Genomic DNA, 14,671 nt, shown 5'->3' with positions numbered 1-14,671 from the left:
CTCAGAAGAGATTAGAGATAACACTGCTTTAGCTGAGTATGCTGGGGAATTCTTAACAACATACCTTGTAAGGAAAATGATCCGGGCATGTTGGAGGGAGCCCAGAAGTGCTGGGCAGGAAGCCCAGCCTCATCCTGTGGAACTCAGCGTGCCTGGCCGCCGAGCTTCTCTATGCAGAGCTGGGGGCCATGGTGCGCTTGGAATAGCAGATCCTGCTCTATGTGATGAGTCTGTGGCCTTTGCCCTTGGAGGGGAGATAAAATTCATTGCTGCTGAGTGCTCAGTCTCACAACCTCTTCAAAATACACATACTGTCTTCTCTTATTAAAAATATTAGGGAGGAATCAAGATGGCAACGGTGGCAGCCAGTACTCAGGAAATGCAGACAAATCCTATCCAATCCACCTTGAACTTTTGGAAAAAAATCTCCATGAAGGGGGACTGCTCCTGCCGCACATGCTTAGGAATTCTGGACATCATACCCTGTAAGGAAGGTGCTTAGGGAAGAACCCCAGGAGGATGGCGATGGTGACAGGGGCAGCAGCTGCAGCCAGTATTTAGGAGAGGCAGAGATCCAATCCAATCCACCTTGAACTTTTGAAGAAATCGCCCCAAAGGTAGACTGCTACCACTGCATATGTTTGGGAATTCTGGACAATATGCTGTGTGGGAAAGTTGTTTGAGAGAAGAACCAAGACAGTGGAGGTGACCAGTAATTGGGAGAGGCAGAGATCTGATCCAATCCACCTTGAACTTTGGTAGAAATCTCCACAAAGGAAGTCTGCTACCACTGTGCATGCTCAGAAATTCTGGACAACATGCTTTGTGAGAAAAATGTGTGGGAGAGAACTGAGATAGGGGTAGCAGCGGCAGCGGTGGCAGTGGTGGCGGTGGGACCGGAGGTGGTGGTGGTGGTGGCCAGTAATTAGGAGAAGCAGAGATCTTATCCAATCCACCCTGATCTTTTGAAGAAATCTCCCCAAAGGTAGACTGCTACCGCTTCACATCCTTGGAAATTCTGGACAATATGCTGTGAGGGAAAGTTGCTTGAGAGAGAACCGAGATGGTGGCAGTGGCTGCAGAGGCAGAGATCTGATTCAATCCACCTTGAACTTTGGAAGAAATCTACCCAATGTTAGGCTGCTACCACTGTGCATGCTCAGGAATTCCATACAACATGCTGTGTGGGAAAAGTGTTTTGGAGAGAACTGAGATGATGATACTGGCTTCGGGGGCTGCCAGTAATTGGGAGGCAGAGATCTGATCCAATACATGATGAACTTTGGAAGAAATCTCCACAAAGGAAGGCTGCTACTACCATGCATGCTCAGAAATTCTGGACAACATGCTGTGTGAGAAAAGTGTGTGGGAGAGAACTGAGATGGGGATAGCAGCAGAGGTGGTGGGGATGGCAGCGGCAGCTGTGGCTACGGCAGAGGTGGTGGTGGTGGCAGCCGGTAATTAAGAGAGGCAGAGATCTAATCCAATATACCCTGATCTTTTGAAGAAATCTCCCCAAAGGGAGACTGCTACCACTGCGCATCCTTGGGAATTCTGGACAATATGCTGTGTGGGAAAGTTGTTTGGGAGAGAACCAAGACGGCAGCGGTGGCTGATCCAATCCACCTTGAACTAAGTAGTAAGTGTTTGGGGCATATCAGAGGGAGCCCTGCATGGCTGTGTTGGGCTGCCATGCTGTGTGTTCTGGGAGACATCAGCCTTCATGGCCACCATGCTCCTCTGTGCAGTGCCAGAGGCCAGGGTACATGAGGAACAGCAGAGCCTGTTCTCTGTAGTCAAGCTGTGGACTCCCCTCTCTGCCTTGAGAGAGGAGACAAAATTCATTGCCACCAGTTATTCTGGCTCCCAGCTTTTGCAAAAGACATGTACTGCTTTCTCATATTAAAAAAAAAAAAAAAAACTGGAAGAAAAAAAGGAACATCTGTAGATGACCTGCTCACAGTGACAGAGACCAGAGCCTGCAGCACAGTGAGGCAGGTGCCGGGACCTCTGAGGCCAGGATAGGAGCCTACTGGGAGGCAAGGCTGGTGCTGGGGCCAAGGAGGCCAGGATTGGAGCCTACCTTATGGCGCGGCCAGTGCTGGGCCTTCCAGGCTGGGATTGGAGCCTGCCATAAGGCAAGGCCAGTGCTGAGGCCTCCAAGGCTGGGATTGAAGCCTCCCATGAGGCAAGGTTGGTTCTGGAACTTCCAAGGCCAGGATTGAAGCCTGCTTTGCAGCGAGGCTGATACTGGGGCCAGTGAGGCCAGGATCAGAGCCTGCCATGCAGCGAGGCCAGTGTTGGGGCCTCCGAGGCTGGGATCTGAGCCTGTTGTGCGATGAGGCCAGTGTTGGGGCCTCCGGGACCAAGATTGGAGCCTGCCATAAGGCAAGGATGGTGCTGTGGCCTCTGAGGCCGGGATTGGAGTCTGCTGTGCGGAGAGGCCAGTGCTAGGGCCAGCAAAGTCAGGATAGGAGCCTGCTGTAAGGCAAGGCCAGTGCTGGGGCCTCTGAAGCTGATATAGGAGACTGCCATGTGGTGAGGCCAGTGCCAGGGCCAGCGAGGCCAGGATCAAAGCTTGCCATGGGACAAGGCTGGTGCTGGGGCCAGCGAGGCTGGGATTGAAGCCTGCCATGCAACAGGGCCAGTGCTGTGGCCTCTGAGGCTGGGATCAGAGCCTGCCATGTGGCAAGCCCAGTGCTGGAGCAAGTGAGACTGAGATCAGAGCCTGCCATGAGGCAAGGCCGGTGCTGGGGCTTCCGAAGCCAGGATGAGAGCCTGCCGTGGGTTGAGGCCGGTGCTAGGGCCAGCAAGGCTAGGATAGGAGCCAGCCTTATGGCAAGGTCAGTGCTGAGGCCTCCGAGGCTGGGATAGGAGACTGTCATGCAGTGAGGCTGGTGCCGGGGCCAGTGAGGCCCGGATTGGAGCCTGCCATAAAGCATGGATGGTGCGTGGGTTGCCAAAGCTGTCATGTGGTGAGGCCAGTGCTGGTGCCATCGAGGCCAGGATAGGAGCGAGCCATAAGGCAAGGCCAGTTCAGTGGCCTCCGAGGCCAGGATCGGATCCTGCAACGTGGTGAGACAGGTGCCAGGGCTAGCAAGGCCGGGATCAGAGCCTGCCATGTGGCAAGGCTGGTGCCAGGGCCAGTGAGGCAGAATTGAAGCCTGCCATGCAGATAGGCTGGTGCTGGAGCCAGCAAGGCCAGGATCGAAGCCTGCCTGAGCGGTGAGGCAGGAGCTAGGGCCAGTAATGCTGGGATAGGAGCCTGCCATAAGGCAAGGCCAGTGCTGGAGCCTCCGAGGCCAGGACTGGAGCTGCCGTGCGGTGAGGCCGGTGCTGGGGCCAACAAGGCTGGAATTGGAGCCTACTGTGAGGCAAGGCCAGTGTTGGAGCCTGCCATGTGGCAAGGTCAGTACAGGGGCCTGCGAGGCTGGGATAGAAGACTGCCATAAGGCAAGGTTAGTGCTGGGGCCTCTGAGGTGGGGATCGGAGCATGCCAGGTGGCAAGGCTGGGGCTGGGGCCAGAAAGGCTGGAATCGGAGCCTGCCATGAGGCGAGGCCAATGCTGGGGCCTTCGAGAATGGAATCGGAGCCTGCAATGCAGCATCCACAGGGAAATATCACAAAAATAAAAAAATCAGATGCTTTCCCCAATATGCAAAAAGTAGAAAAAATGGGTAATAGAAAATCTAGTTGAAGAAATGGCCCTATGGAGGAACAATTAAGGTGACCTATCAGAAGGGATGGGAGGGGGGAAGATAGAATCTCTTTAAAGCACATGATGTACTTAAACAGATATATCAAAGTCAATCACTAAATCATGCATGGGATCGAGGGAGGGGGAGGAAATAGGATGGGGATTGGATGAAGGTCTAATTGGGCGATGTGTGCTTGTATAACCTTACAAATTTTGTATTCCGTTGAGATGTTTGACTAAAATGCACTGATAAAAATATGTTAAAAAATAAAAAATTCATCACCTTATGAATCCAAAAGTGTAGCTGCTTTCACCTCTTCCACAGCTGTATCACACACTATCAATGTTATATTAGGACTTTCAAGAATGGCCTCATCTGCAGATAGGCAAATCTCTTCTTTCCCTTTTGCATGTATACTATTGTAACTTCATTAATGGGGAACTTTTAGCCACAGCCCCACAAACCAAGAATGAATGAAGCTTAGCTAACAATTTTATTTTCTTTATGAGTATATTAAGCCTTCTGTTTTTAGGAAAACTAAATTCATCATTATGCTTGACAGCCATTTTTAACAGATATATCACTCAGAAAAGAAAAATAATTGCAAAATTGCAAAAAATGTGGCATTAAATAAACCAAAAGGACACTTGTTACTATGAGAGATGAGGCAAAATACTCAGATATTTCCTTGGTGAAACTCAAAGGTTATGTGGCTTCATTCAACTCAGGCTCTCATCTCTGCATATATATTGCAAATGTCTCTAATCATGACACAACATGAAAATAAAGCCACAAATATAGAATCGATGATTAATAACAGTTGACTATGTCTATCTATATTTAAACTAAAACTCTTTTACATAAATGGTTAGCTTTGTGGAAATATTGAATGCACCATTCAAGGTGCCTAAACTGAGACTTAATTCATATTTGAGATGAATAAATGATTGACAAGGGACAAATCCAACTCCTATAGGCTATCAATATATAGAAGAATCTGGATGCAACTAGTTCTTCCTTAGATAGGCTATGCAATTCAGAGAGGAATGCCCAGCAAGAGCAGCAGCTCATCTAAAGAAAAATCCTCACAGGCCATGTGGAACAGGTGCGTTTGCCATCACCAGAGGGCCTTAGGTACTAACACTATTGACCAATAAAGTAAAGGCTGGGAATTTCCAAGAAGTGGGAAGGTCATCAGTAAAGGATCACAGGTATCACTGTGCAGGTCTAATTCTAGGATCCCCAAAAATTCTTGGGCTGGAGAAATGCCTCTTGGAAAACACAAGAGATATGATCAGGTGATGGTGCTTGCTTTCTGAATAACATCTGGTGAATCTCTTGCACTGAAGTATGTTTTGAAGACAAGATCAGTGGAGGAAAGGGGTTTGTCCTGTAAGCAAGGACAGGCTTCTGTGAAGGAGATGACATCCTCTAACTTGTGTTTGGAAAGATAGTTCTGATGACATTATGGGGCATGAGAGTAGAGAGAGGAAGAAAAGAGACAATAAATTAAAGTCCTAAGCCGGGCGTGGTGGCGCACGCTTGTAATCCCCGCGCTTGGGAGGCAGAGACAGGAGGATCACGCAGGTTCGAAGCCAGCCGTGCACGCTGGCTTAGGAGACCCTGTTTCCAAATAAAAATGTAAAAATAGGTCTGGGAGTGTAGCACGGAGGTAGAAGAGCTTCCAGGAACCCCAGTACCACCAAAAATAAATAAATAAATAAATAAATAAATAAATAAAGTCCTAAAGATAGACAGTGAAGCCCCGGGCATTGCCTGGCTTGGGTATGAGAACTCAGAGCATCATTTTCTTCTCTTTTCATACCTCATACCTTGTCCATCTGCAAGTCCTGTGAACAATTGCTTCAATAATATCCAGACTCCATCACTTCCTGTTACCCTATTGCTATGGCCATGGTCTAGGATACCAGCACCCCTCACCTGTGTCCCTGTGTCTCTGGGGCTCTGGCCTCCCAGCTGCTCTCTCTGCTCCTGCCCTGCCTTTTACCTACTGAGTGATCACACATTGCAGTGAGATGGACCCTTGCGCAACCTGAAATCACAGCAGTGCTCAGCTCAGAGCCCTCTGACATCTCATTCTCCAAACTAATCACAATCAAAGTACATCCACTGGGAATCCCACTCTTCTATAATCTCCTCAGTTTCCAGCCTGCTTCTCCCTCTCTGCCTCCACTCCACACTCAGGGCCTCCTGTGTCAGGGTCTTTTCATGTACTATGCTCTCTGCCAGAAACACCCTGTACCCTTGCCTAACAGCTGGTTTTCTTCCCTCCCTTGCTTCTAAAGTTTGACTCAAAGGTTAGCTGCTCCTGTAATCATCCCTGGACCCCATAATTCACAGCCAAACCACTGGCCAATTATGTGATCATTTAATAATTTCTTTTATTCTTAACTCTGACCAATATCAAACACAATACATATTTGATTTTTTTTATTTTTCAATTTTATAATTGGAATGGAAGGCTCCTGGAAGGCAGGGACCCTTGCCTGTGTCATTGCTATTTCCCAGCTGCTAAATCAGATCTTTCCCCATGGTAAGTGCATCTTAATACTTGGCTGAATGTCTGAACAGATCCCATTTTATTTTAAGAAGAGCTTTAGGGATGATCTAAGATCCCAGAGAAGGAGGAGAGAGGTAAGGATTATAAGGCACTGCACAGTTAATGTTCTTAGACCCTGGAAACTGTTGGCAGGTGGGAATGGAGGAAAGAAGAGATGGGAGGACACTGTTGAAGATGCCTTAGGGCTGAGGAAGGCGGTGTCCTCAAGGACTTAGATCCTAGATTTTCTCCCTGTATAGATATGAACACAGCAGCAATGCAGACTCCTGAGCCAATTAGTTGGGGCTTTTTCCCTGCCTTCCAAGGGTATTCTAGAGAAGTATCATCCCAAAGGAAATGTAAATGAAAAAGAGTTTTCTATATCCAGGGACCCAGAGTCACTGAATAGGAGCACTGCACTGGAAGTCAGGAGAGTGGGTTGCCGTCTTATCTCTGGTCCTTATGGTTGTGCCATTTCCCTGGCAAGTTACCGCTCTTTCTTGGTCTCAAAAATATACACAAAAGAAGTGAATGTGTTTCCACAATGGAAAATTTTTTCATTCATAGTACATTGAAGCTTAAAGTCCTTACCTCTCTGGGGTCTCCAAGTAAATTGAGAGTATTAAAATTCTGTGAAGACAAAAGCAGAGTATGTGGTGAGAGTTGGCTTGGATGAAACCAGTGCTTTCTTATGTGCTTCAATGGTATCGGTTTTTCCCTTGGAGCTCTCCCAGCTGGCCTCAGCTCAATAGAATATTGCAGGGAATGAACTAGGCATGTGCACAGGTGTAGCTGTAGGATCAAAGAGAGGAAGGTCCCAGAAAGGGCAGGGCAGATATGGGAACCAGAGTCATGGTGGCTGGAGCTCTGGGGAGGATGACTGCCATTTGTTCCTGCCCTCTGCTTGATTCTTTCTCTGCTCCTGTGAATTATAACTGAAACACCCCATGAGGAAATTATAAATATGGTGACAGCATTGGCAGAGATGGAGCAGGATGTGGGATGGATCTGCAGAGGACATGGACCCTGCCCATTCCCCTCTTCCCCACACCCACCTCATAGGTCAGGTATCTAAATGTGACCATAGTGCTCCATATAGCTGAAAAGAGAGGTCAGTGCAAGAATGGATACAAGCCATGGCAGCTCAAAAGTTTACACCAAAATTATTGCTGCAACTTTTGAGGTAGCCATTAAATAAGTGAATGGAATATAAGTCTAGAGGGCTGTTGACTTTAACCTTCCCAGGGGTTGGTTCTATTTCATAGGGAAGCCAACTAAGCAGAATGGAAAGCTGAGGGACAAAGATAGGTAGGTTCTCAATGACATCTTTAGGGCACATTGACCTAGCCATGCCCAACCCATCCGTTCTTGACCTTTCTACTAATCTGAAGATTCTGTACAATGCATGTTACTATTTCATTCAGGCACCTTGAAGTGACTTTTCTAATGTTCATTATAAAACCCTGACTCACACAAGCTCACTGAAACCCATTCCAGCTCAGGGCTTTCTTTGCTTTGTGTTCCTCAACATTATAGTGATTACATTACCTACAAATACACAGTCAACCTGTATGCTTGTGTTCCTCAACACTGTAGCAAATGCAATTTTACCTATATTTAACCAGTTTTACCACTAGTGATTGGTTGGGGATTATTATGCAATTTAATTTTGTTATTTTTGATTTTTTTTAATCTTTTAGATATTTCACAAGATAAAATTTAAAAAATTGAATTTCTAATTTGGACTAGGAGTCTGAATATGCTGCTGAGAGTTGAGAAACTCAAGAAAGTTCTTCCTGAGTGAGAGGACAGCTGAGCCAATGAATCCTGAGGCCATCAGAATAGAGGTACCTACCATTTTCAGGGTGGTCTCCAAGAGCTCGTCCTCTGTCTTCTGGCGCAGGCAGTGAACCATGACTGCCGAAGTGGTGGTTTTACATCCAGCAGTAACAGCAACTTTCTACAGAGAGCACAGAAATGTCTCTTCCCTCCATCAGTGTGGACAGAGGCTTACTTTACCACAGCCATCATGGGAAGGCAGCAGGATATGGCTGAAAATACTCTAGATCATCAGGTGTGGGTTTTAGTTCTTGCAGTGTTGCCTCTATTATTGACTGGAGGTGTGACATGAGCCAGTACAGAGTATCTGCATTTCTCTTGCTTATTACTATTAAAATGGGCACAATGTTCATCACAACAACAAAAAATAAATTAATAAACACATTTGGCACAATATTCTCTCAGTTTAATGCCTTGAGAGGTTTTAAACTGCCATTAGAATTGGCAGGCAAGAAGTTGAAATCCAGAATTGCAGTGTCTGGTTTCAAATCTATATTCTTTCCTTATTAGCTGTTTGGCCATGGATAAAGTACTGCATCTCTTTGTGCCTTGGTTTTTCCATTCGTGAATAATGGTAATGACTGTACTACTCTAATAAGAGGAATTAATGTGTGTGAAGTGGTAAGCTGCGCACTATTTTTCCCACATTGAACTTGTGCAGAATTGCAGGAGCCCTAGATAAGACAATTTCCAGGAAAACACTTCAGAAAATGTGGAGTGTTGTTTAAAGATGATCTTTAATAGTAGAGCCCAGTTCACCCATTCTCACCTCAGTGCTCCTTTGTGCATATCTGCTGAATCTCACTACAGAAAATAACAACAATAACAACAACAACAACAACAACAACAACAACAACAACATCAACAACAACGAAGGATTATGAGAGAGCAGAGGAACATATACAGAATCTGTACATCGTGAGACCTACCTTAGCCAGGGACTTGGCATCCTTAATAAATAGGGAAGCACTAAGGATGACACCACTCTCAGAAATGGCTTTGTGGAAGAGGTTCTTGGCCAGGGGAGATAACACCTGCCAAGGAGTGGAGATGAGGAAAGTTCAAGCTCACAGGGAGGGGTTAGCACTCACGCGTTCTTTCAGGCTCCCTCAACTTGCTCTTCTGTGATGCCCTCTCCTCTGAGGATTCTGGCACCTCAGGGACATGATGGCTTCCCATCTGTCCTATTCTCCTTCCTAGGATCCCCCTGGAGCCAAGATTTCCCAAGAGATTCTCAGCCTCAGTGGGATGAAACCAGAGCAGAGAGCTGGGGACAGAACAGACAGTGCATGGCACAAGCTCACCATGACCATCACAACTGCTGCAAGACAGATGGGCTTTCCTAGCCACAAATCCTGTTTCACAATTTCTATTACTCAGAATTTATCCTAAAAACAATGATCACAGAGGCCCATAAATTGTCCAAGAATGCACATAGTGTTCTTAATACCAAAAACTGAATACAACTCAGGGTAGTTTCTAAAATTATGAAATTTGATAACTGCATAAATTTTTATTATTACAATAGAATAATATACAATTATGAAAGCTAATATTATATAAGAACTTTTCATATTAAGGGAAATATTTATGTTATACTATCATGTTATATAAGACTTTTAATATTTGTTTTGGTAAATAATAAAAATCAACCAAGATAGATGATAGAAAGTGAGAGTATTGATTGATAGATGATAGATACAGAAAGATAGAGATAGAGGTTGAGAGCAATTGAATGGATGAATAGACAAATAGAAAAAATATTGGGAAAATAAAGAAATTCATTCAACAAGTCATTGTCACCTATTTTCCTTTTTGGACATTTTTGTATTTTTCCTTGGTTTATTTTTAAGCATATATATATATATATATATATATATATATATATATATATATATATATCTTTCTCTGAGTACTCAACTATAACATCAGTATACATTTGAAAAATACAGTCATCATCCAACCCTCTGCTCAACTCTGAGATAGCTTGAAGTTTTCTTTGCCTCCCCAAACCTTCTATATCTGCCCTCAGAGTCCCCTCAGTCCCATTCTCCACAGCAGCAAGACATCTCATTTTTCTAGGCTGGCTGTGATCCATGTCCCTTGCTCATCCTCCCCCCATCATTTTCCATCCTTGCTTCCTGTTAGCCAACTGCCCCAGTCCACATCACCCTCAATCCCAGAAACTGTTGTCCACCTAGTCATGAAGAAACCATCATAAAATCTCTGAGGAAACTGTGCTTTCTACTGGTTATCAATCTGCTCAACCCATAAATCTTTTTTGTTTGTTTTGAAATCTTTGTTTGCCCTTGCAGGCAACAATAACTGTTTATCCAACTTATTTCCTCTGCCTCAGTGTAATTGATACCCACTGCTACTTCCAAAGATAAGTGAGATGAATCCTAATGTTAAAATGCTTAGGAAGGAGAAAAAGAACTCGGTCAATAGAGAAGAGGAGGAGGAAGGTCACTGCTACAGGCTGCACTGGAGATGCTTATGGCTCCAGGACATTAAGCTAAAGCCCGAGATTTCTGGAGACCAAGAGAGCTTGGGCCTCAGCTGTCCACCACCTGATGCTCTTCTCTAAGAAGAGTCCTCCCTAAATTCTGGTCCTGTAAGCTAAGGTGCTGGTGGATGAACTGAAGGGTCTCCAAGAGACCCCATCAAAAATGACATCAAGCTGAACATGGGTGTGATGTCAAGAATACTTACAAGAACAGAAACACTTTGGCCTCCTGCTGACTCTCCAAAGATGGTCACAGAGCCTGGATTCCCTCCAAAGTTGGCGATGTTGTCTTGTACCCAGTGAAGGGCAGCCACCTGATCCAAGTGACCCCAGTTTCCCCTGCTGTGCTCATCCCCTGTGCTGCAAGAGAACATGATAGGGTGGGGACAGAGATGTCACTGCTGGGTTCTTAAGGCCACAGATGCACAGGTATTTTTGGTGAGCCATCCACAGAAGCCTGGGCTCCATGTCTCTGCACAGGGGTCTCCAGCTACCTCTCATTCCTACAGCACTGCTCTGTGTGGGGCTCTACATCATTCTTCCAGCAGCAAAGTACTGAACTTCTGGTATACACCCAACTCTGTACTAAGAGCCAGGGCACATATGGAATAAAAGAGACAAAACCTCTGACTTTACTCAGCTCACAAAAGGCCAGAGATAACCCTATGACTATAAAAATGGTTAAAAATGAGAACAGAGTAGAATAGTGGGGTGATATTTCAGATATCATAAGCAGGGAACACTCTTTTAGGCAGTGGCATTTTGTAGAGACCTGTAGGAAATCAGTACAGGGTCTTGTACATGTCCAAAGAAGGGAATGCAGTTAGGAGAAGCAGCAGGTGCAAAGGCCCAGGATCAAGGGAACAGAGAGTGAATATAGCTGGTGCAAGAGGCAGCTGGAGAGGATGCTGTGGATCTTAGCAAGGACTTTTTCATCACTGTAAAAGAAAATGACCTAGGAGCCCTCTGCAGTGGCAAGACATGACTCAACCTATGTATTACATGATCACTCTCTCTACTGTGAGGAAAAGCCATCACATAAATGTCTCAGGTGTATAAATAAGTGATTATCACAATAAAGAGGACAGAGACATGGAGCTGTGACATTAGTGGAAGCCTGGGTGTATGAGAAGCAGTTGCAGTCTTAGCATTTTGTAATAGTAATGCCAACAGGATTTGTAGACCCACTTGCTGTGTGTATGAGGACAAACGGCGAGTCCAGGCTGCCCTCAGGCAAGCATCCTGAACAGTCAGAAGGATGGAGCTGTCAGCAGCAGTGCAGCAGCCTCATGGGAAAGCAGGAGAGCCTTGGCCAGGACAAGAACAGGAGGCATATTAGGAACTCAGTCTGTCCCTGAGAAGTGGGGGATGCCCTGTACACAGCAGGGTAGACAGGAGCAGGCAGGAAAAGTTGGACACCTGGGATTCAAAGGAGAGGAGGGAGTTATGAACGGAGAGCTCTGTAAGTGCCACTGGGGTCATTCAGGGAATTAGAAGGAAAGAGAGGGAGGAAGGGAAGGAGGGAGGGAGGGATGGAAAGAGAGAGAGAAAGGGGAGATTGAGAGAGACTCCCAGAGTATCCAGGTTAGTGGAAGAAAAGGCCAACAAAGGTGCTCAAAAGGAGCCATTGAGAGGTGGAAGGTGGCTGGGGGCTAGAGAAAGGAAAAATTTCAGGGAGACTGGGTGACTGACTGTGGCTGCTGAGAGATCAAATGGATAGGCTATGCTAAATGCAGATGGAGCTCATTCGTGGTCTCTTCAAGAACAGCTTGTTGGCATAACATGCTGAAAACTAGCTTGCACAAGCATTCACTGAGCTCCTTATCTAGAACATGATATGCTTTTTCCTTCCTCAGGAGGAGATGTGTAACATTAGCTGCTTTGATCATGCTAACTGGCAACATAGCAGTGTATTGGAGCAGCAGAGGTGAAAACAGGATGATATTTTAGAAACGGTAACATGAGGCCCTGGCCTTGCAGGATGAATAGGAACTGACATATAGAGGAGGCATTCCAGGCAGAGGGAAGAGAGTGTGCAAACACTCAAGCAATTTGACAGTATGACTGGTGAATGGGGGAGGTAGGTGAGGTCCAATAATGAAGGAACTAGATACATTCTTAAGTACCTTAAGAAACTCTGAGATGAGGAATAGCATGCCTAAGCTGGGCTTGGCATTTTTCTTGGGTGGTTGCTAAGTTATAGCTGTTGTTTATCCCTAAGGACCCATATACTGGAGCCTTGGTCCCTCATGTGGTAGTATTAAAAGGTGGTAGGATTTATGCAAAGTGAGGCCTAGTGGGACATGATTAAGTCATTCGGAGTAATGCATGGGAGTAATGCACTCAGAAGAGATTAGTAGAGAGCCCATGGGATCCTGGTTAGTTCTGAAGAGAACAAGTTGCTATAAAAAGAAGTAAGACAGCATCCTCTATTCTCTTTTTGGCTTTCTGTCTCACTTTGTGATGTGATCTCTCCCATATACTGCAGATTCCCCATCTCTCTGCCTGTTGTGATATAGCTGGGTGGCCCTCACCAGATGCTGACCAGATGAAAACATCCAATCTGGAATTGAATTAATAATTTTCTCCTCTTTAGAATTATATGACCTCAGGAAGTTGGTTACACCAGCAAAAATACACAGTGATATCAGTGCTAATGTGCAAATAGGAGAATCTGATACTTTACCTGAAGAATCCCCAGATGCCCAGGCGGTACTGAATGGTCACCACCACCACGTTTTCATGGGCAGCAAGGGCCAGCCCATCATACGTGGATGCCCCACCTACCATCAAACCACCTCCATGGATCCATACCATCACCTGTAAAAAAAAAATTACATGACCATACTGTTTGTGGAAAGTAGACTTGGGAAGGACTTGAGTTTCTCTGATTTGGTTTTCTACATCTTGGTTGTGAATCAAGAAGTCCGTCAGCCAAAGACCACCAGAGCCCATCAAAGTGTCAATAGGCAGTTTCTCTCCTATCCCAGCTGAGCCTAGACCACTGGAGTAGCCTGCCTTTCTCCTCAACCCATGTGCCATGGGGTCTGAAAACTGAGACTGTTAGTCCAGGCATGGTGGTGCACACTTGTAATCCCTGCACTTGGGAGGTGGAGACAGGAGGATCACACAGGTTCAAAGTAAGCCTCACTGGCTTAAGAGACCCTGTTTCCATTAAAAATAATATAAAATAGGTCTGGGAGTATAGCCTGGAGGTAGCAGGGTTTCCACGAACACCAGTACCACACACACACACACACACACACACACACACACACACACACCTGAGAATGTTGTCTTGAGAATATCAAAGCAAAAGGATATCATGTTCTCCCCCAAAACACTTCATAGGCAGACATTCAACCAGCTAGACACAATAATGTGGCAGTGCTTACACTTTAGCTTCCTTGCAGAGAACTACTTACTGGGGAATAAAAAGGGACAGTAAAACACTTCTAAACCTAAGAACCTACCCAAGTCAAGAGAACAATGAGAGTGAGTCTGAATCAGAATGCCTAGATAGATAGAATCTCGAGGGGAATGGCTTTTTCTTGAAGGACACTACTGGATATTGGGGCAAGTTAGGCTATCTGTAGAAAGCTACTTCCTTGGATACACACAAAATTCCATGGGATGCTAGTCATGCAACTGAACAATGAAAATTAAGAGAGTGATATTATCAGTGCTTCTGTATCCTAACCTATGAAACTCCCCGCCCAGTGGTACCTGGTAGGTAACATAGCACTGTAGAGAGTGGAAGTAACCATCCAACTGACCGCGACTGGACAAAGTTTGTGAGAGATTGAGGTACGACTTTCTGGTGAACACCATGGATACAATAAGAAATGGATGTGTGACCAGCCCATTCCTTTGCTGCTGAATTGTTTACTTTTTGGGGGAGTGTATGTCTAGACAATATCAATTGGGCCTTCTACTTAAACACTTTTCCATAAACATTACGTCTCATCACCCCTTACCCCACCTCCAGGTGTCTTCTTCGGTCTCTCGGTAACCAATCCCACTACCTATGCATAACCTCTTTCACTGACTGGCCTGTAAATAGTACAA

The 14,671-nt window shown here is 45.6% G+C and overlaps 1 protein-coding gene across 2 annotated transcripts in view; it reads right to left on the bottom strand.

The window, feature by feature from the left end:
* LOC308269222 (liver carboxylesterase 1-like) overlaps window positions 1-14,671 on the bottom strand; it is a gene marked incomplete at both ends in the record, with an annotated part of 43,938 nt that overhangs the window by 16,412 nt on the left and 12,855 nt on the right. For both annotated transcript variants that reach the window (XM_080704477.1, XM_080704478.1), the window contains 5 exons: window positions 6,850-6,888; window positions 8,114-8,218; window positions 9,027-9,131; window positions 10,810-10,963; window positions 13,290-13,423. In XM_080704477.1, the coding sequence (XP_080560603.1) occupies window positions 6,850-6,888; window positions 8,114-8,218; window positions 9,027-9,131; window positions 10,810-10,963; window positions 13,290-13,423 (537 nt within the window). The remainder of the gene's footprint in view (window positions 1-6,849; window positions 6,889-8,113; window positions 8,219-9,026; window positions 9,132-10,809; window positions 10,964-13,289; window positions 13,424-14,671) is intronic.

The sequence above is a fragment of the Muscardinus avellanarius genome (genome assembly GCF_963383645.1).
Source record: "Muscardinus avellanarius genome assembly, chromosome: 10".
Lineage (NCBI taxonomy): Eukaryota > Metazoa > Chordata > Mammalia > Rodentia > Gliridae > Muscardinus > Muscardinus avellanarius.
Note: the sequence above shows the minus strand (reverse complement) of the source record. Positions and strands in the feature narration are given on the sequence as shown.